Source organism: Impatiens glandulifera, chromosome 4, assembly GCF_907164915.1.
Source record: "Impatiens glandulifera chromosome 4, dImpGla2.1, whole genome shotgun sequence".
Lineage (NCBI taxonomy): Eukaryota > Viridiplantae > Streptophyta > Magnoliopsida > Ericales > Balsaminaceae > Impatiens > Impatiens glandulifera.
Genome location: NC_061865.1, coordinates 2,061,905 through 2,083,589, shown reverse-complemented (window position 1 = coordinate 2,083,589; position 21,685 = coordinate 2,061,905). Strand labels below are relative to the sequence as shown.

At 31.5% G+C, this 21,685-nt stretch overlaps 3 protein-coding genes across 3 annotated transcripts; 1 reads left to right on the top strand and 2 right to left on the bottom strand.

Annotated features, from left to right (window-relative positions):
• Window positions 1–706: 706 nt before the first annotated feature.
• Window positions 707–3,865, top strand: LOC124934245 (probable serine/threonine-protein kinase WNK9). The gene is made up of 7 exons (XM_047474746.1): window positions 707–1,027; window positions 1,115–1,152; window positions 1,472–1,699; window positions 1,787–2,007; window positions 2,392–2,549; window positions 2,627–2,921; window positions 3,021–3,865. The coding sequence occupies exons 1-7, from the start codon at window positions 962–964 to the stop codon at window positions 3,671–3,673; spliced, it is 1,659 nt and encodes a 552-aa protein (XP_047330702.1). The 5' UTR covers window positions 707–961; the 3' UTR covers window positions 3,674–3,865.
• Window position 3,866: 1 nt separating this feature from the next.
• On the bottom strand, window positions 3,867–6,329 carry LOC124934244 (pentatricopeptide repeat-containing protein At4g14850). The gene is made up of 2 exons (XM_047474745.1): window positions 4,720–6,329; window positions 3,867–4,384 (listed from the first exon to the last, which is right to left on the bottom strand). The coding sequence occupies exons 1-2, from the start codon at window positions 6,297–6,299 to the stop codon at window positions 3,919–3,921; spliced, it is 2,046 nt and encodes a 681-aa protein (XP_047330701.1). The 5' UTR covers window positions 6,300–6,329; the 3' UTR covers window positions 3,867–3,918.
• Window positions 6,330–12,918: 6,589 nt separating this feature from the next.
• On the bottom strand, window positions 12,919–17,407 carry LOC124933971 (folate-biopterin transporter 1, chloroplastic). The gene is made up of 9 exons (XM_047474425.1): window positions 17,129–17,407; window positions 16,161–16,399; window positions 15,319–15,383; window positions 15,079–15,241; window positions 14,521–14,669; window positions 14,180–14,422; window positions 13,928–14,096; window positions 13,745–13,837; window positions 12,919–13,376 (listed from the first exon to the last, which is right to left on the bottom strand). Exons 1-9 carry the CDS (start codon window positions 17,367–17,369, stop codon window positions 13,077–13,079), a joined length of 1,662 nt encoding a protein of 553 aa, XP_047330381.1. The 5' UTR covers window positions 17,370–17,407; the 3' UTR covers window positions 12,919–13,076.
• Between the last annotated feature and the right edge of the window lie 4,278 nt (window positions 17,408–21,685).

The following is a 21,685-nucleotide window of genomic DNA, read 5'->3' as shown; positions in this document are numbered from 1 at the left end:
AAACTCTAAATAGACCACATAAATATCAAAGACAAATAAATAATACCTTGATTTCATTCAAATAACCAAATGATTATAGTAATAATTTTGTAAAATTTTATAAATATTTCTAAATAATTTCAAATATAGTTAATTTATTATTTACTTAATATTTATAAATAAATAAAAAATTTATGTTACTAATTTAATTACCGAATTTCAGCGAATAAAGTGTTTTCACTATTGAATTTCGAAAAATTAGTAATAAAAGCTCTAAATTTGTTAAAATTTCTTAATTAAAGGACATAATTTTTTTTATTTAAAAATGTCACGTAAATAATAAGTTAACAATGTTCCAAGCTATAGAGAATTTCAAATGGTGAGATCAGATAAAAGAAATACAAAATTCCAATTAAAATCCCAATTGAACCTAATAAATAGTCTCAATTTTACAATTAGACTAAAAAAAAAAATACACATCCAAGTTTCAATTGGATTTAAGATTTCATTCAAACAATTAAAATTTCAAATTCTATTCATATTAACACAACTCTAATTTCAATCCATAAACCAATTTTAATAAATTTTGTTAGACATGTTTATCACCAACTCTTCCATAAAGACATTTAAGATAATTTGTCTTCTTTTTATGTAAAAAACCAAACACTTGTACAATGTTTCTTCTTCTTCTTCCCCGTTGCATATCGCAGGGTCGAAAAATAAAGTGTGAGAGAGATGGAAGGGAGTGCGTTGGCTATAACTTTACACCTCGTGAACAGATAAAAAGTGAAGAGAAAAAAAAAGTTGCTTTGTCTTCATTTGACTCCACTTTTGTCTGTCATGAGTTCACATCCTTAAGAAATTTTTGTTTGCATGTCTGTTTGGGACCGATTTTCCACTCTGTTGAAACCCCCATTGACGATCCTTTTACTTCTTTTCTTCATAATTTCTACTCTGTAACCTAAACCCTAGTCTAAAAGTAATGAGTGGGTTTTCCCCAAATTTCTCAGATTTTGTCGAAATCGATCCCACCGGAAGATATGGCAGAGTATGCCCTAATTTAATCTAATCTGTTTTTCTGATTTTTTGATGTTACTAATTCATTTTGATTTGAATCTATCTTATTTTTTTGCAGTACAATGAAATTCTTGGCAAAGGATCATCTAAGATTGTGTAAGTTATATCAAATTTGTTCATTTCTAGTTCATATTTTCATAACAGATGAAATTTCTCAATGAAACTAAGACATGCAAACACATTTACTAGCTAATTGTTGTGTTTCTGAGTTGGGTTAGAAATGAACATTTGTACAAAGTTTTTTTTTTTCATTTATATGAAATTTCTCAATGAAATTAAGACATGCAAACTCATCTACTAGCTAATCATCACTTTTATGAGTTGGGTGAGTAATAATTCATTCTCTGAGATGAATTTTGATCATTTATATGATCAAATCCTTATGAGGAATTGATTATTGGTTTGATCTTTTCAGATACAGAGCTTTTGATGAATATGAAGGAATTGAAGTGGCTTGGAATCAGGTGAAGTTAAATGATTTCCTACAAAACTCTGAAGATCTCGAGAGGCTTTCTTATGAGATTCATCTTTTGAAGACATTGAAACATGACAATATCATGAAGTTCTTCTCTTCATGGGTTGACACTGTCAACAGGAACATTAATTTCGTGACTGAGATGTTCACATCGGGGACACTAAGACAGTAAGTTTTTGATAAACGGGTATTAAGAGATTTAATCTGTTTTCGATCATAATTTTGATTTTTATTATTGGTTTTAACCGAGGATAGGTATAGGCTGAAACATAAGAGGGTAAACCTTAGGGTTATAAAGCATTGGTGCAGACAAATACTGGAAGGCCTTCTTTATCTTCATAGTCATGATCCGCCTATAATTCATAGAGATCTGAAATGTGATAATATTTTCATTAATGGAAATCAAGGAGAGGTTAAGATTGGAGATCTCGGTTTGGCTGCAATCCTTCACAAGTCTCAATCTAATCCATGCGTTGGTGAGTTCACTATTAGTAGTTACATTTTTCAAATAAATCAAGCTAAACATTCGAGTATGAGCCTAAAAAGCCAACTCGAGACCTAATAATGTTCACAACTTGCATGCATAGACCATTGAATAAAAAATAATAATCAAAAAAAGAAGAAAAACATTGAGATCGGAATAGGACTACCCAACCCTAGATGCCGACAAATAACCAATCATCATTTTGAAGTGTCAATTCTCCGTTTCATACAAAGTAACGCCTATTATATTTCATATTCTATTTTGAGTATTAATAATTATTCAATCTCATAGTTGTATGAAATTTAGGAGTTTTTGTTCATTTGTTTTAAAAAACATTTGTTCTTTCCTTAAAATCAAATCGATTATGTTGTCTCAGGGACGCCGGAATTTATGGCACCCGAGGTTTACGCAGAGGACTATAATGAATTGGTTGATATTTACTCGTTTGGGATGTGTTTACTTGAAATGGTTACTTTTGAGTACCCTTATACTGAATGTACTCATCCAGCTCAAATCTACAAGAAAGTTGTCTCTGTAAGTAGAAATTAATCATTTTTTTCTTTCTCAAATTGAAATTTACTGCCATCTTTAATCCCTCTTATTCTATACAGGGGAAAAAACCGGATTCTTTGTATAAAGTGGAAGATGCAGAAGTGAGACGATTCATTGAGAAATGCCTGGCCACGGCCTCTACTAGGCTTTCTGCCAAGGAGCTTCTAGAGGACCCTTTTCTCCAATTCGACTATGAATCAAATCTCAAGTCAACGATAAAACGGTATGATGATATTTTACTCTTCAATGGCCGAGAAGAGGATCATTTGGAGTTGGAAGACTTCGATATTTCCATCAATGGAAGGAAAGAAGGCGATGACATCTACTTATGTCTCAGAATTGAAGACAACGAAGGTGTGAACTTGAACTGAAAAAAAAATGGTTTCAACAAAATTTATTGACCATTTATTATCCAGATTCCGACTTAGATCCTGAATGATATGTTGTGTGCAGGGCTTGTGAGAAACATATATTTCCATTTCGACGTGGAGATCGACACTGCATTGGCCGTGGCTGAGGAAATGGTGTCCGAACTGGATCTTATGGACCACGACGTGACTAGAATAGCTGACATGATTGATGGTGCTGTTTCTTCTTTAGAACCCAGTTGGAAATTAGGTTTACTACTGAAAGACTCTGACTCAAGCCTTTGCCATGTATGTTCAAACAACCAATATTCGAAGAACGAGGATAAGGTTCTTCAATGCTCCAAACAGGGGTGTGCGACTGTTTATGGTCGGTTCGAGGAGATTACATACCAATTTGAAGGATTGAATGTACTTCAGAATAACGATCTATGGGGGATGCAAGATGGAGGACACGAGGGAGATACTAAAGGAAAGAAGGAAATGGGATCTAAAGACAATAATGGACAACAAGATCAACAATTGGGAGTTTTACCATCCAATCCTTTGAATTCTATGTTGGTTTCAAACCCGGAAGTGGCAACCGGTCCCTATCCAGAAGATCAAATGTTTCCTATTCATGGGACTGTCTATGGTTCATGCAACCCGAAGATGAAGGGCAAGAAGAATCGCAGCGCCAAGAAGATGTTCTATAACGGGGCAGCATTGCTTGCTAGGCATGGCTACTTCTCTCTCGGTTGAGTTCTAAATAATTTTCGAAGTTTTGGGAACAAACTAACCACCTTTGAGTTTTAGCAATGTACATTTCTGTGATAATATCTTGAGAAACATTCTCTAGCCAAATAAAAAAAACTAAGTTCATAATCTTAAGTTGTATGAGGGTTTTTTTGTTTTATGGTTTGGAATTTGTAGAGACTGATTTTCTACAAATTGGAAAATATAAATATTCTATAAAACTTTATGTAAATGGTTAAATAGTTTGAATCTCACCAATAATCTCTACAAGAGCATTGGTGGTTTTCGAACCTATGAAAACGATGGTTATCTCTTACAACGATTTCTCGCCCAAAGATTCCAGAGATAAATTTGAACGTGCTATGACAATCCACGCAAATTCTCAAATTCTTAGTTATTCTCACCGGAACTCCAGGTTGAAGAGCCACAAGTCCAAACGCGAGAGCCAACTTCTCGCTGTGGTGCCACACTTCCGATTCTTTCTCTTCTTCCTCGAGATCGTATAGTGACACTTTTGTGTCGGATGTATAGCCAGCAGACTTCATTACTCTCTTAAATTCCCCTAACATGGCCTGAATCTCGATGTTTCGATCGTGAGATGTGTCCTTTGCTTGGAATATGTGAATCGTGTTATTCACGTATATCCAACTTCTTCCTATTCCTTTCTTGATGCCCACCTCCTTCATTTTTCTCCTCACAAGATCAGCCTCTTCCCACCTACATGGTTTCATGAAAGTGTGTAAGTTTATTTGATAAAATATAAAATTAGTGTCACCAGACTATTTTATCCTTATAAGAAGAATGCTACCCTAGTTTAAAATCAATACGATATCAATGAGAATCAAACTCGAAACTAAACTCAAACTTTTAAGGTTTAAAGCTGTCATTTGGATGTTCCCACTGAATTAAACCTATTTCTTCTTAAAATTTAGTAGCTTCTGATAACTACTTGGTCATAGTGGGAATCAAATTCGAGACATTTAAATATGTTATGTAAAATCTTTTAAATTGTATCGACCGAACTAATCCTATTCCGACTTAAAATTTAGTACCTTCCGGCAGCTGCAAACGTATTCGAGAGGACGACATGATTGCCAGAGTCATGAGGATCAAGTTCAAACAGCTTTTCAGCTGCGATCTTCCCAAGTTCCGGTTTCCCATAAACTCTACAAGCCCCGAGAAGTGCCCCCCAAACCGCAACCGTAGGACGAATAGGCATCTTCTTTATGAACTCGAAAGCTTGCTCAACTTTTCCACATCGTCCCAACATATCGACAACACAAGCGTAATGCTCAACTCCCGGTCGAATCCCATACTTCGTAACCATCGAGTCAAATATCTCCATTCCCATTTCTATCTCCCCGCCTCGACTACAAGCCGATAATACACAAACGAGGGTGACATAATTCGGAGCCAAATCAAACGTCATTTCACGAAACAACGAAAGAGCCATATCCGCGTGTCCTTGATGAGCATAACCGCTCAAAAGAGAGTTACAAGTGACTAAATTCTTTTCAGGTAGTTCGTGAAAGGAAGCTTCGCAATCCTCTATGCTACCGCATTTTCCATACATGTCCACAAGAGCGCTCCCAACGTAAACGTTCTCGTCGATACAAGCCTTCGTCGCGATCGCGTGAATCGACCTTCCCAATTCAAGGCTCGCGATCGCCGCGCAGGCACTCAAGACGCTCGAAACCATGAAATCCGTCGGTTTAATTCCTTCTTTTCTCGCTTCAATGAAAAACCCGCAAGCCTTCTCGCTCTCGTCGTTCTGCTCGTACACGACCATCATCGAGCACCACGAGACATCGTTCGGCTCGGAAATTCGCGCGAAAATCTTCTCCGAAGAGGCGAATTGGCTGCATTTTCCGTAGAAATCAATCATCCCATTCGAAACGGAGACATCGGATTCGTACCCGTATCGAATAACGAATCCGTGCAACTGCTGGCCGAGTTGCAAATACAAACCATCCGAACAAGCATTGAGGAATGCACAAAAAGTAATGGAATTCGGTTCTCCACCAATACGTCTTAACTCAATAAAACCCAATATAGCATTTCTCGGTCGTCCACAAAGAACAGAGTTTGAAATATAAGCATTCCAAGTAGCTAAATTTCTATCAGGCATTTCGTCGAACATCTTAAGAGCATCATCAATCAAACCCGTTTTCGAATACATATCAAAAGCACTGCATCCAACAAATACATCATATAATAAACCCATTTTAATAGCTAACCCATGAACCTGTTTTCCAGATTGCGGTATCCGAAGTGACCCAGAAGCCTTGAATGCGCAGGGGAAAGTGAAATCATTAGGCTGTATACCTTCCCGTAGCATATCGATGAACCGGAGTAAGGCGGTGGAAAACCCACCGTTCTGAACAGAACCGGCGATGAGGGCTGTCCAGGAGACGACGGAGCGGGAAGGAGTGAGAGTGAGGACGAGTAAAGCAGAGTTTGGAAGGTCGAGCTTTGAGTACATGTTGATTAGATGGTTGGAGATGAATGAAGGTAAGGGATTGGTCAGGGTCTTTACTATTTGGCCGTGGGTAGCTCGACCGGCGGCGACGGAGCGCGTTTGAACGGCAGCTTCGATGAGGGAAGCCAGTCCGTTTGGCATTCGGAACTGCATTTTCTCCAGAAAAGCGGCTCATTGCTGATGTCTAAGTATACATATTTTCATATTTCATATTGAAATTTGGGTTAAATATCTAATATATTCATTAAACTATAGTCTTAATTTATTTATTATGTCCAAACCTTCCTCACCTTAGGTTAGGAAAAACCCAATTCTGAATAGTGATAACATTGGGGGCAAACTTTGAGTTTTTTTATTATTTATTATTACGGTTCTTCCTCCGTTTTGAAACGAGGCGGATGACACAAATAACATTCGCGCTCTATTCCCGATCAACTTCCAGTCAAACCCGAGAAAAACCGTCCTTAATATGATCCAAAGAAAGAACCAAAACCAAATTAAGGATTAATTATTGTGGTAATTAAATCTTAATTAGAAAAATTAAATAAAAATTTAAAAATAATTTGAGGTTAAAATATTATATTTATTTTACTCAAATTAAACTCAAGAAGAGGTTGAAATTATTTAATTATAATTTTAAACATAAATTATATATAATTTATGACTTAAAACAATTAAATAAATACTCCAAAATATTCAAAAATAAAAATATGAACATAATTTTTATTATATTTTCAAAAATATTTTTTTGAAATTTATGTTGAAAAAAAACGCAAGAAAGGGATTAAAATTAGATTTCAAATAACTTTTTTTTTATTAAAAATAAAACTGATAATCAGGTGCAGCCGAAATTGTTTTTAATTGATGCAGCCAGATTCTTAGTCATCGGATCAACGCTGAATTTTCATCCAACGCTCAAGAACGCGCCACATAGCTGGATATAACAAAGTCAGACCGCTCCACCGGATCAACTAACGGGATTGACTAACCCCGTTAGCTGAAATCGCTAAATGCGGACGGAAGGCCTAACGACGCCATGTAACGACACCGTTTTTGGGTCGTCTTCTTCACCAAGTCAGACACTCGCCAAAATCGCGATTGATCGGTGTGTTTTTTCCAAAAGGTCTAGCGCATTCATTTCTTAACCTTATCCAATGATTTTTCCACCATTATCCTCGCCTTATCATCATAATCATTAACCTTATACCTAGGATGGCCACCTTGCCCTAGAACTAGGTTGCCACGATTAGGAAAGAATTATGGATAAGTTCGTCGATCATCAAATTCGACTTGAATTGCTCCTCCCCAACCGACCTAAACCTAATATAAATAGTCCCTTATCGTTCCTCCACTAGATGATCAAACAATTCACTCACATTGCAGTAGAAATCAAAGTTTCAAATTCCGGTCAAGAACTAGTTTTTGTGAAAACCATCTTCGGCGATCCCAACTTTGATTCAGGCTTCTAGAAAACTTTCAACAACTTCTAAGAGTGTTCTCCAAATGTTGGTATGAATCCAGAACCTCTGTAATTCAATTGGTGATTAAAGATTTAAATTTTTTCAAAATTTTCAATTTTGATCGGTTTAATTTGTTCTAGGGCTTAATTATGTGATTTCTATGTTTATAATCATTCCCTATATTTTATGAACTTTATGTTGAAAGAGAATTGATCAAATCAACTTAAAACAAGAATTTCGAAAAATTAGTTTGAAAATCTATATTTTTTGAAATCGGTGTTCTTGAATTTTGATTCAAATAGTTTCATAACATGTTAGATGATTTCCCAATGACTATAACATTATTTTGATCATGTTTGATCAAACTGTGTTTTTGAAAATTTTGGATTTTGATTACATCTTACAAAATCGTTATAAAGTTTAAATGATGTTCTTGTTTTGGTTGTGTTCAAATATATTCATCATTTCAAAGCTAATAGAACAAAACCAGACCTTAAAATGACTTAATTTGAAAAATCTCAAATTTTGACCTAAAAATAGTTTTAGAAATTGATCTTTGTAAAGATCTAATGATCGTAATTTAGGTTGGATCTTTTGTTCTCCGTAATCATATGAATCATCTGCAACTTACCGATCATGATTCCATGATATATATCAAAAGTTATAAGACCTGCAATTTCTTCATACGAAATGAAGAATACTCAGTTCTAGGACCGAGTCCTATAGGACCAGGACCAAGAAACAAGACTGAGAATCCTCAATCCGGACTGAGACCAAGGACCAGTGTTCTTGAGTCAGGACCGAAACTAAGGATCGATGTTCTTGAGCTAGGACTAAGACTCAAGATCGGTGTTCTTGAGCAAGGATCGATGAATCTGACCGAGATTTTTTAACCTCGGACCGAGAAGTCCGACTTGGGACTGAGTCTCCCAGTTCCACGACTGAAGAAATCTAGACTTGGGACCGAGCCTCCCAGACCTAGGACCGAGCAGCCTTAGGACCAAACCCCTTGAACCCTAGGACCAAGCCCTCTAGTCCCTCGACCAAGCAGTCCGAGTTCAGGACTGAGCCTCCTGAACCTAGGACCGAGCTTTATGGTCCCTTGACCCATACTCCCGAGCCCTAGTCTAGACCACCCCAGTCTAGACCAAGCCCGTTCGAGCCCAGATCACTAAAACCGAAACCAGATCCTAGGACTCGGGTCTTAAGACCTGTTTGGTTCCACTTTTCAATATTCAAAATTATTTTTGTAGTTTTGGAACACGAATCTATTTTCAAATAATCCTAAAAGGTCAAAAAATGATATTTAAATATTCTATAAATAATTCCTAAACCAATATTTTGGCTAAGGTCTTGTTTGGAATTTATTTTTAAATTCTATCACTTCTGATACTTTTTAGAATTTTTACTCAGTATTATATCAACACAATCGCATGTACGTCATTCTAAATAATATTGTACAATTATTTACGCAATATAAATCTATCCTTGTTTAGGAACCTTAGACTACTAATTAAAGAAAATAAATGTTATAAATAAATTTTAAATAACCAGACTTTATTTATTTAAAAAAATTTAAAACCGTCCTTTGACGGGCGCGGAGGACATAGCACGAAAGCCTTTCTCGAGCGTAACAAAAAATATGAACCCCTTACATAAATTTCGGTATAAATACGTTTATACACATATCATTTTATTGATTTTCATAAAATTATTTGGCAACTCTAATTTCAAAAAAATAATTTTTTAAATTAGTTATGTTTAATTAATTTAAACCGCGTTTTAACCAAATTGTTATTTGGTCCCCAGATTATTAAAATTTGAACAAGATTAATTATTTTTACATGATTAATTCCAAAAGTTCGTAGGTATTATTTAAAAAATCTTTTAAAATAATGTTTTTTTTAAAAGAATTATGACACACAACCAATGTTAAAACGCATCAAATCTCGATCCACCCCGTGATATTCTCCCGTATTTCTACGTGTCAACGTCACATACTAAGGTACGATGGGGGCGATTCCTAGGGGTTACAATATTCTAATATATTAAAAATTTATATTCTTATAAAAAATAAAACTCTTATAAAATAAAAATTAAAAAAATAAATAAATAAATAAATATATTAATGATCTTATATATTCAATTGAGTTTATTAATGTTTGGGATAGAGACGTGAGACACAAATACCATCATCGTCCTATCACTGGTCAACTATCGATCAAATTAGAGAAAAACTACCCTAACAGGGTAATTTAGATCGGAAACCGCGAAGTATATTATAATTGTCATATCTAATTATGAATGATATGCATTGAACAACTACAATCATTGAAGGGTCAACCATTTCTCTCTAATTAGATAGTCCATCAGAAAATAATTTAAATGATAACTCAAATATGTATGTTTGTTATATCATCCGAATCAATCCAAACTTCTCAATAAATACCCAATAACTCGGACATCACCTAGTGAATCTCAATAATACTCTATAAAAGACTTCAGATACTACTCACGTATCGACAATACAAAAGTAAGTGAATTATCAATTCAATATTCTCATGACACATACGACTTACCATAATACACATTTTTTTTTATATAAATAGCATATGTAATACTCCCATCGCGAATAACTCTTCATAAAATAAACGAGATATTTGATGAAATTTTTTACTCTCAAAACTTTTCTAACAAAAATCATATAGAATCATCTCAGCAATCAAATTGCATTAATACTCTATATGGAAACTACACATACTAAGGTACGATGGGGGCGATTCCTAGGGGTTACAATATTCTAATATATTAAAAATTTATATTCTTATAAAAAATAAAACTCTTATAAAATAAAAATAAATAAATAAATATATTAATGATCTTATATATTCAATTGAGTTTATTAATGTTCGGGGTAGAGATGTGAGACACAAATACCATCATCATCCTATCACCGGTCAACTATCGATCAAATTAGAGAAAAACTGACCCTAACGGGATAATTTGGATCGGAAACCGCGAAGTATATTATAATTGTCATATCTAATTATGAATGATATGCATCGAACAACTACGATCATTGAATGGTCAATCATTTCTCTCTAATTAGATAATCCATCAGAAAATAATTTAAATGATAACTCAAATATATATGTTTGTCATATCATCCGAATTAATCCAAACTTCTCAATAAATACCCAAAAACTCGGACATTACCTAGTGAATCCCAATAATACTCTTTAAAGACTTCAGATACTAGTCACATTCTCGTGACACATACGACTTACCATAATACACATTTTTTTATGTAAATAGCATATGTAATAATCCCATCGCGAATAGCTCTTCATACAATAAACGAGATATTTGATAAAAAAATTTACTCTCAAAACTTTTTTAACAAAAATCATATAGAATCATCTCAGCAATCAAATTGTATTAATACTCTATATGAAAACTATTCATGTTTTGTCAACGAGGACCCTTATTTGCGTTATACTAAAAGTAAACTTTATTATGGGAAAAGTTTTCTTTAATGTTTAATCTTCTTCTATATCTAATTCGGCTAGCGAAATCACTAAATTGATGATCAAACGTCTCCTTAATTGTGACATTTTTAAATAATTTATTAGTTTATTAAAAATTATAAAATAAATATTTTAAAATAAAATATTTATAATATTCTATTAGAATAAATTTATATATACTATTTTAACTTTTTAATATATATATATATATATTAAATTGATTAATAACTAAAATAATATTTTTAAATAACTTTAAAATAATATGTAACTAACAAAGATTAATATATATATATGGCCAAATGTTATTTGGAGTTAACTGAGGCCTAATTAATATATATATATGGCCAAATGTTATTTGGAGTTAATGAGGCCTAATAATTAGTATCGCCTCCCCGCCCAGCTTTATTAGCAGGCCATTTCTTTGCAATACTTAAAAAAGTGTCTCATGGCCCAATTATTATTATAGCCTTCGAAATCATAGAATTCGGTCTTCGGGGTCAACCCTAATGCGCAAAGGAGGCTCGAGGGCTTGTTAAGGAAGGCGGCACAGGCCGACCAAGGGGGAAAGCGAAGGGGGTTTTCTGGTCCCCTGAGCCGGGGTGTTTGGGGTGCCACGACGAAACAAGGGAATGAGAAAATGAATTTCGATTTTGAATTGTGATATGTGATGTTTGAACTATCATAATTTTAGCTATTTGAAGTTTTTTTTTCAAATGAATAACATGTCTTTTATTTTAACATATTATTTTTGTTGTTTAAATTAATTTGTTACGTGTTTATCTGATTATATTTACAAACTTTTTGATGTATTACTTTTTAAATTAAATAGTTTTTCGACATAAACATTTTATTTGTCCAAAGTAGCTTTAGTGACTAAAAATGTGTGATATCAAGAATAATTTGATAAATTTGAAAAGAGTTAAATTTGATATTTAATTTTTATTTAATTTCAGACCTATATAACTTTATGTAAAATTTATAAATTTAAACGTATTTATATTTTAAATTGAATATTTTTTCGAGATATACGCGTTTCAAATTGTCGAGTATGATCTAAATGCCGTGAAGAAGTGTGATTTGGAGAATAGTTAGAAAAAATTGAAAACAAAGATAATTGTTATACTTTTTTTCCAAATATGATAGATGAGCTGATAACAAAGTTTTTCATCGGATATGATTAATGGCAGAATTAACGAGATTCCACTGGATTTCAACCTTTCATTTTATAAAAATGACTCATATTAAAATGAAGAGATACAGAGGAATAGTTAGAAGAAAATAGAGAATTGGGAGTAGAGAGAGAAAAAAATAAATAAAAGAAAATTTTATATTTTCTTGGAATAGGAAAATAATTAAAATAGTGTCAAATTAAAAAAAATAGGTATTACAAGGGAAAATTTATTTTTTTGACAACGTTTTATATTTTCGTTATTTTAAACAAATTTGAAACTTTTTGATAAATTAATATATATATATATATATATATTTATATAAATAGAATTTTAATATTTAATAACTAAATTTAATCCCTTCCTACACCTTGTTACAGAAAATTGACATACTTCCCATCTTTTATTTATTAGACTTTAACTAAGGAGGTGATGAATAAATTTGCTATTAAATTCAAATTTTATATTATAAATTTTATATTAAATTCAAATTTTAAATATATATATTCCTCTGTATTAATTTCCAAGAAGATAGACCCACATCACCCCCAACCACCTTCATTTAAGGTGACAAATATTAAATATGTCATCCCTAAATTTAATTTTGACAACTTACTTGAAAATAAATATTTTAATAAATAAAAAGTTGTTGTGAATAGTGAGTGGAATGCAGACATTATTAACTTATTGTTGAATTGTGTTACACCTAATGTTAGTATCTTACACTTATCTATTCTGCATGGAAATCTTTTTACACAAGGCAATAAACAAAAATCAGTTAATTTTCATCTCAATGTCGTCGATTTGATCGGAATCTTGTGGAGGATTGTCTCGAGGGAGGAGGCCAAGTAATGGCAAAGGCAACAAAGAACTGAGATTGCAAAGAACAATAAGGGTGGCCAAGTTGTCAAATCTTTCCCTCGTTACACCAAAAAATTCTGTCAAACCCGCACCAAGAAGACCCCCCAAAACACTCCCTCCGTTTGATATCGACATTAAGGTCGCAAAAAGTGTTGCTTCCATTCCTTCTGGACACAGTCTTGCTGCCAACACAAGCACCGGCATGAAAGAAGCCTGCAAAAGGGAATAAATCAGGTTAAATATTGTTTCTAAGTTTGTTATGTTTACATAAAAATAAATCACAATGATCTTTCATCTAGAAAATAATATGTATATAAAGCCTAAATCACCCAATAATCTTGCCATGATTCAATATCCCATAGTGGTTCTACAGAAATTTATTGAGTTTTTTTCATTCAAACAGAGCCAGTCTTTATACCAAATGAAGTACAAAAATAAACTATAATTTGGATCATGATCTAGAATCTAAAAAAAATATTATATACCAAACATAAAGAATAACATTCAATTGTGACAAAATATCAGGTTCCTATAGGATCAATGAAAAGGTTGTTCCCAGAGCCATGATATTGTGAAGTTACCTGACCAAGAACTGTGATAATCAAAGAATCCCCAATTGCAAACCATTCATCACTTATGCCAAGCTGTCGATTCAGACCAGTGACCAAGAAAACCTGAGATAGCCCATCCATATAAGTCTGTTTATCGACACCAAATGAATGAAAACAAATAAAAGAGAAAAAATCTAGTATCATGGAGAAAACCTGAGTCATTCCAAGGGCTGAACCGAAGAATGTTGTCACAAGAAAAATCTTGCGTAATGGAACATTCTTGAGAAACCCATTATAAAGTCCAACACCAAGAAGTGATGCAACTGAAGTTACGAGCTTAACACGTCCAAGAAATTCCGGGGTGAAACCAAGTTTATTGGTGCTGAAAAAAAAGGTATCAGCATGACAAACGAGGGAAGAGTTTTTGTTAGGAACACTTAAGAGAAGGATATAGGCGGCGCTCACGTGAAGTAAAACATGGCAGATTCCGAATGTGGCGTTGCTTGCCAAAGAAAAATAAATAAAGTGGGAAGAAACACGTGTGGTTGCCTGACAGCAATCCATAACTGAAAAATGTTTTGTTTTGAGTTTTGAAAAAAGTTAAGACTAGGACCCCCTTTTGTGGTGGCTAACACTGGCTGTTCGTTGACAAGTGCAGCAACAGCAGAAGTTATTAGTGGGAGCAAGGCGGTACAACCAAATACAAACCTGTATGTATAATCAGAACATCCTTAGATGATATAGTAAACATGGGGTACTAACTAGTAACTACCATTTCATGTCTGCAAATTTGCAATCAAACATACCTCACACCATAGGCATCAACCAAAGACCCACTAAAATATGAACTCACGATCCCTCCAAAGGCTGACGAGCCCCAACACAAGGACTGAAGTGATCCTGACATACTTTGTGACTCACCACGAGCTCTTTCTACAACCATGGAATCTACAACCTATAACATACTTCAGTTATTTTGTATACATCTTGGTGAAATCAGCAAACTCAAGTGGCTAGAAATGCTTAAAAGAATTAGGATGTTATCAATCAAGTCCATATTATTCTAGCCACGAGCCATTGATAGTTTTGATTTAATATTTCTGGACAAAAATGCATCAGATTTTGGCAAATTGCCAATTACACCATTTGTAGTGCGAACATTTTTCAAATTGGTTTTGGTTGTGAAATCTTTCAAACGATGGTTGTAATACTACTTATTGCGCTCTTTCAGAGCCACAAATAGAAAAATATAGAATAATAACAGATGTAATGCACAATGTTAACTACACTTTTCCATTTGTGGAAGTAGACAGCATACGCATGAAAGATTTTGTTTATAGCGACAAGACATTAAACACACTTACAACATCAGAGAAGGCAACAGAAAGAGATCCAAGAAGTATGCATAAAGCAGCATCATACTTGCTGTCAACGAAGGTAGCCATCAAAGTCCAAGAAAATGCTCCAAGAAGGCCAGAAAGAACTAAATATGAGCGCCTCCGATATCCAAATAGGGGGATCGAATCACTACAAGGCAAAAACCACTAAAACCATAAGCCATTGCATATACGACAGCATAAACCAAATTTGGATTCAAAACACACCTAATAAAGCCATAGAGAGGTTTGATCAACCATGGCAACGCTGAGAAACCAGATATGACAGCTGTCTAGAAAGATAGAAATGACACGTCAGTTGTTTTACATGTAGAAGGAGGAACAGAGTGGGAGAGAAGCCTTAGTTTGAAAGGACTCGTTTTATAATGGATTTTTTCTTTAACACTAACTAAACAATTTAGTATTACAAATGTGAGTTGCAAAGGAAACTAATCAAGAAGAGTTCATCAAACAAATTATTAATATGAATAAATGAGCTTTTTCATTCACAATGTTCTTCATGCTGAAACAACATAAATAATTAATAAGAGAATGCAAAGTTAGAAACACAATGGAAATATTTGGAATACGACACAACTGTTTAATAATGGTTAACTTAATAAACCCATGATCGAGATCAATGGATATAGAATTGACATGGTAGATTCTAAGAGAGGCTGACTTGAGTTTTCAAGACTATTTTAACGATTTACTCCTCCAAGTATCAGGAAGGAAAGTATCTCATTCATACACTTCAGGTTATCAATTTGACCAAATCTATATGTGATTTTCTTTTCTATTTCTTTTTGAAAAAGGGTAAACTTTTGTATTAATGATTATAATTCCTTTCTCTTTCTTTTTGAAAAAGGGTAAACTTTTTGTATTAATGATTAGAAAAAGGAACACGAGTTGAGGTGAGTTGAATTTAATAATTACAGATTGCAAGGGAAGAAATCTATATATGATTTTCTATCAAAGGTGTTCACAAAAAGTTAGTGCTAAGGATGTAAAAAAAATAGGAAGAGACCCCATCAATTAAGCTCTAGTAAGAGGTTATAAAGATGTGTTACCTCGGAAGGATCCAGGTGAAGATCATCTTTCAAGTAAAAGCTGACTGCAAGTCTAGATAAACCTAGGACACCTTGTACAAAGTACACCATAGCAACAGCAATATTATCGGCAACAAGGTCTACACCAAAGAACCGTATGGGACTCCTAGCATTCCTATTCTTAGGTGGAAAAGTTTTACTAGAGGAGCATGCTTCTTCGTCTTCTCTATCACTGGTTAGCAGATCCCTATCTCCGGCCCCTATGTTAGATTAGCATAAAAATGAGAGACGAACAACAGCTGCCATGAAAAATACAAAGCAAGGTATGATAACAGAGAATAACATGTCTTCAACATGCATTAGCATGTTGTTACATCCCATATGCAGATATAATTGATATTATTATAAGGCAACATCCAATTGCTCTCTCTATTCATGAAAGAATTGTGGAAGTATCATGTTCAAAAACATATCATATACACCTGCTGCCAAATTTTGTGCTATAATTAGTCATTCTGTTACTCATTGGCCATCAAACCATTAGCCAGGAGCTGGTAAAATTGCTCGCCTTCTTCACTTAGAAATAAGAATACTGAAGATTGAGTACGATAAGAACATGGCAGAGGTGTATTTATATATGATAAATTCGATAGCATAATGTGTATTTACTTATATATATACACATTTAACCTGCCAAATATGGAAATATCTTGAATTCAATTTTCCGATTTTGCCAGCACTATCTTTAACACTAAGCATTATTGCAATTTGGCGCAGCTAATCCAGATTGCAGAGTCATAATCACTAGTATTACCTTATTCAAAGCACTAAACATAAATATAGTTCACAGAAGGAAATAAAAAAAACTAAAGCAATACGATTGCTAACTACTAAACGTATAAAGATAATCTCAATTCTAATAAGCGCGATGAGAAATCAAGCTAAATAAGCAGAATCCATGTGATGAAAGTTTTAAGATGTGTATTTACGATTCAAAGAGTCCTGAAAGGATTCGGTTTCACCATCGCGTCGTTGAGACTGCATCATAGGCATCTGAATGGCGGAGGACATGGCGGTTTCCGGCGGCCGACCAGGCACTCTACCGCGACGGAGACTGGCGAGTGTGTACCGTGATGAGCGGTTAAACTGAGAGAAAGTAGGGGAAAAGGAGGAGAAAGTTAGAGATTGGAAGGGTAAGATTGAAACTGTGGTGGAAATTAAGGACGCCATTAAAGAATGCTGGTTTCTGTTTTTCTGTTATATTATATTATTTAATATAAGCCTTCATTTATTTTCTTTTATCTTACCATAAAAATATCATTGTTTCGTATTTATATAACTTTAAAATACAAAAGATAATAAATCTATCTTGTTTATTAAGTGAACAAATCTTTCCTTAGATTCTTACTATAAACGTCTGTTAATTTGATTGATTGTTAACAAAGCTATATTTTAAGATGCATCTTATATCAATTATATAAAAATTCTTTCATTTACATTTTTCAGAAAATATTTCATTGCTTAAGTTTTTTTTAATAATGATTGAAGAATTTATTGGATCGATTTTATCATCAGTTACCTAAAAGATGTAACTATGTGAGGGACGAATCCAGAATTTTAAATCAGGCGAATTTGAAAAAAAATTATAGTGACTTGAAAGATAACGATAAAATTTTGGATAAACAAGTGGATAAAAAATAAATTTTGTAATTTTTTTAAATTAGATAAACAAATAGTGAATTAAATTGTTTTTTTAAGAAATTAAAGAGTAATGTCAAAGTTTTAACGTAAAAATAAATTTATATTTTTTTTAGGTAGGCGAAATATATAGATCCGTACATGACTAGGTGACTGTGAACATATATATATATATATAATTATGAAAAATAATTATATCATAAATTTGTACAAACTTCTCAAAAGTCTTATTTATTTTTTTATTATTTATAACTTATTCTTCATTGTTACATTGGGAGCTTTTGAATATTGATGTTACTTGGCTTCTTTTATTTAGTTGGGCTTTTATTCAAATACTAATGCATAGTTTTATAGTAATACATAGTTGCAAATAAACCTGCAAAATATGGTTCGATGTTATCGGTTTTTTTATTTTTTTTTCAATGCCCTAATACCCTAATAGTTGGTGTTGGATGACCTACTATAGAGTTCAACTCTCTAATCATTTAAATTTTAAATAATCCATATATATATATATAATAATAATAATATTTAATTGCATTATTATTCTTTGGAACATAATTATTGAGCTAGTCAAGTAACGAGTTGGTTCACGTGTAATAGAGGGTCACCTCATGAAAAAAAGGGCTTCTAGGTTAAAACCCTAACTGTTTCATTGTATATATATTTTTGATTATTAAAATTAGTTCAATTTTTTTTATCAAAATAAATTTATAATTTTTTATATATTTTTAATATAAAAAAGCTTTTTTCATCTAAAATTATTTAATTTTAAATAAATTTATATTTTAAATATTATTTATTCAATATTATAAAATATTTTAAAAAATAAATTAGTTCACACTTAATTTGAATCCAACTAAAAATTAAAAATTATATATATTTAATAATTAGTATAAAATTTTAAGATAAATAAGTCTATATGTATATTTGAAATAAAAAAAATTTATATAAATAATAATATTATTATTTTTTATATAATTTTGTCTATATTATATAAATAAAAATTATATTTTAAAGTTATATAAATTATGTGTATATATATTATTAATAATTTATATATATAATTTTAAATTATTTATATAACTGAGAAAATGAATAATAAATAAATAATAATTAAAAAATTAATTAATAAGAGAATATAATAAAATAAATTTAAACATAATAATTAATGTATTAATTTTTTTTAATTGTGATGAACACATATTTCACTAAAGAATTAATTGTTTATAATTTATTAAAATATTTTATAATATTAATTGAAATAATATTTAAAATGAAATAATTTATAAATATGTGATTAACCATTTTTAATTGAAAGATAAAATTTTATTTATATTTATATATATATATATATAATATAAATTCATTTTAATAAAAAATAGATGAGAATAGAGAACAGATAGGAGAGATGAAGAATAATAAATTAATCCAAAAGAATATACAAATTAAATAATGAGAATTGTGAAGAGATAATTTGAGAGAAAAAATTTGTTGATCTTCTTATCTTTTGTCTTTTATTTTTTTCATTTATGTGGGGGTGTCAGTTATTCTCTATTTTTATTACTTCTCTTAAATAATCTTAAATAATATGTTAAATTAATTAATTTTTAATAATATATATGTTTAGATAGATTTTTAATAATTATTTATATATATATAAATGAGTTAGTTATATAAATATATATTTAAATATATTTTTTTATTTTCTTCTATTATTACTTGACTCTAACTTATTCATTTTCACCTAACAAAGTTTTAACTTTAAATTATATAATAAGAAGATGAAATTATCATAATTTTAATTATTTGATTTTTATTTGATTTGTTTTTTTAATTAAGTTACTTCGTGTGTAAATAAAAGAATATTTACATACATTTTAAATATATTTTTCTAAAAAATAAAGTACTTTTATTTATTTAGTCATTTAAAATTTTGAATCTGATTTGAGAAAATTTAAAAATGATAAATTTTAATACATCTTTGTGTACAATATATCATTTTGAACTTATTTGATTTTAAAATTTTTTTTTTTTTAATTTAAGCATTTTAAGATGGCATATGTGATTTAAGTGCTTTAAAAAGGTATAACAGGTGACAAAATTTAAATGTATTTTTTTTAAATTAGATATCGAAAAATTTATAATCACGTAACGTGAAATTTTTTATTTAATATAATGGATAAAATGGGAATGAGAGTGAAATTGATTGGTTATATTAAATTTTGTCAATCAACCTAAGTTTTCTGTTATTGCTAATGGGAGTTCTCATAAAATTTTCGAGAGCTCCTAAGGAATCAGATATAATGATCCACTCTTTTTTTTTTTTTTGTTATTGTTATGGAAGTTCTTTAAATATTATGTCTTTCCTAGAAAATTCTAGACTCAACTATGATATGAGTTGTGAGTCAAGAAAATATTTTTTTGTCATATCACATTTGTCTTTCATTGATGACACGCTCGACATGGTTTAAGCTATCTACAAAAATTTTAAACATTTTTGGGATATGTTATGGTTATTTGGTGTATGCTCCGATTTTTGAGTTAATCTTAATAAGTCATATATGTTTTTCTCAAATTATGTATCGGATATAAAAATGATGAGGTTAGCAGATATGTTGGGTCATAATTTGTGATTTTTTGTCAACATATCTTGATATGCCACTGTGTGCTAAATTACGATTCAAAGTCTCTTGGAACCTGATTATCACTAAAATGAAATGTAAACTATCTAAATAAAAAGTTAAATAATCTTGAAAGGAGTCGGTTAATCCTCATTAAGTGTATTGTCATATATGCTCACATATATGATATTTTTATTCATTTTTCTCAAAAGTGTGACGGTGAAAATTGAGAGAATAATGTGTAAATTTTTATTGAGATTTTTTAACTCAGCGTTTTGTCATCTAGTTAGTTGAGATAAAATTAAATGTTTTAAATATCAAGGAGCTTTAGATATTTATGATGTTATTTCTTTTAATAAAACTCTTCTATCAAAATTGTGTAGTAGATTTGCAACGGAGTTGAATAGTCATTGGACATCGATGATCAGATGTTAGTATGGTCATGAATGATCTAGTTAGTTCACAAAAATTTCTATTTATTCAGACATGTGTAGCATTTGAAAGAGAAATTATTTATATGAAAATGTTTTCGCGAGCATTCTAGATTAATTGTGGAGGATAGTTTTTCGATCAGTTTTTGAGACGACATTTGGTGTAGTGTCAAAAGTTTAGTTACAACGTATCATGAACTTGTTTCTATTACTATACATAGAAATGTCATAGTTAAAATATGTTTGATCATCGGTTTAGTGGTTTTACTAGCTGAATTAGATATAGAAGGAGATTAAACATTTTGGAGAGTTCACTCATAATGGAGTTTCACTTTTGGTGAACACAAGTGTCATTGTCTAAACAAGACGTTATGCGTTTGCAAAACATTGATAGTTTCCATGTTAGACATTGCTATAAGTTATTCGCTAAGATGATTTCATATAATTTTTGTTGGGATAAACTTTGAGAGTCAAAGATTCCATCAAATATCTCATTTTTTAGATGGAGCGTTATTCATGGTGGAATTTTTACGGATGATATGTGAATGAAAAAAAATTGTATTATGGTTAGTCGTATGAATCACGAGAATGTTGAATCAACAACTCACTTACTTTTACATTATCGATGTGTGTCTAGTATATGAAGCCTTTTGTAGATATTACTGAGATTCATTGAATGATGCCCGAATTTTAATAATTACTGAGAAGTTTAGATTAATGAGACTCATATGATAGACATACACATACATATTTGAGTTATTATTCAATTAATTTTTAATGGATTATGAAAATT

Coding starts and splice junctions, on each gene's coding strand:
- LOC124934244 (XM_047474745.1), bottom strand. CDS start 6,299: ATGCAGTTCCGAATGCCAAACGGACTGGCTTCCCTCATCGAAGCTGCC. Junction 4,385..4,719: donor ACGTTTGCAGCTGCCGGAAG/GTACTAAATTTT, acceptor GAAACCATGTAG/GTGGGAAGAGGCTGATCTTG.
- LOC124934245 (XM_047474746.1), top strand. CDS start 962: ATGAGTGGGTTTTCCCCAAATTTCTCAGATTTTGTCGAAATCGATCCC. Junction 1,700..1,786: donor ACATCGGGGACACTAAGACA/GTAAGTTTTTGA, acceptor AACCGAGGATAG/GTATAGGCTGAAACATAAGA. Junction 2,922..3,020: donor CAGAATTGAAGACAACGAAG/GTGTGAACTTGA, acceptor TGTTGTGTGCAG/GGCTTGTGAGAAACATATAT.
- LOC124933971 (XM_047474425.1), bottom strand. CDS start 17,369: ATGGCGTCCTTAATTTCCACCACAGTTTCAATCTTACCCTTCCAATCT. Junction 14,423..14,520: donor GTTGATGCCTATGGTGTGAG/GTATGTTTGATT, acceptor TTATACATACAG/GTTTGTATTTGGTTGTACCG. Junction 14,097..14,179: donor TCTGCCATGTTTTACTTCAC/GTGAGCGCCGCC, acceptor CTTTTTTTTCAG/CACCAATAAACTTGGTTTCA.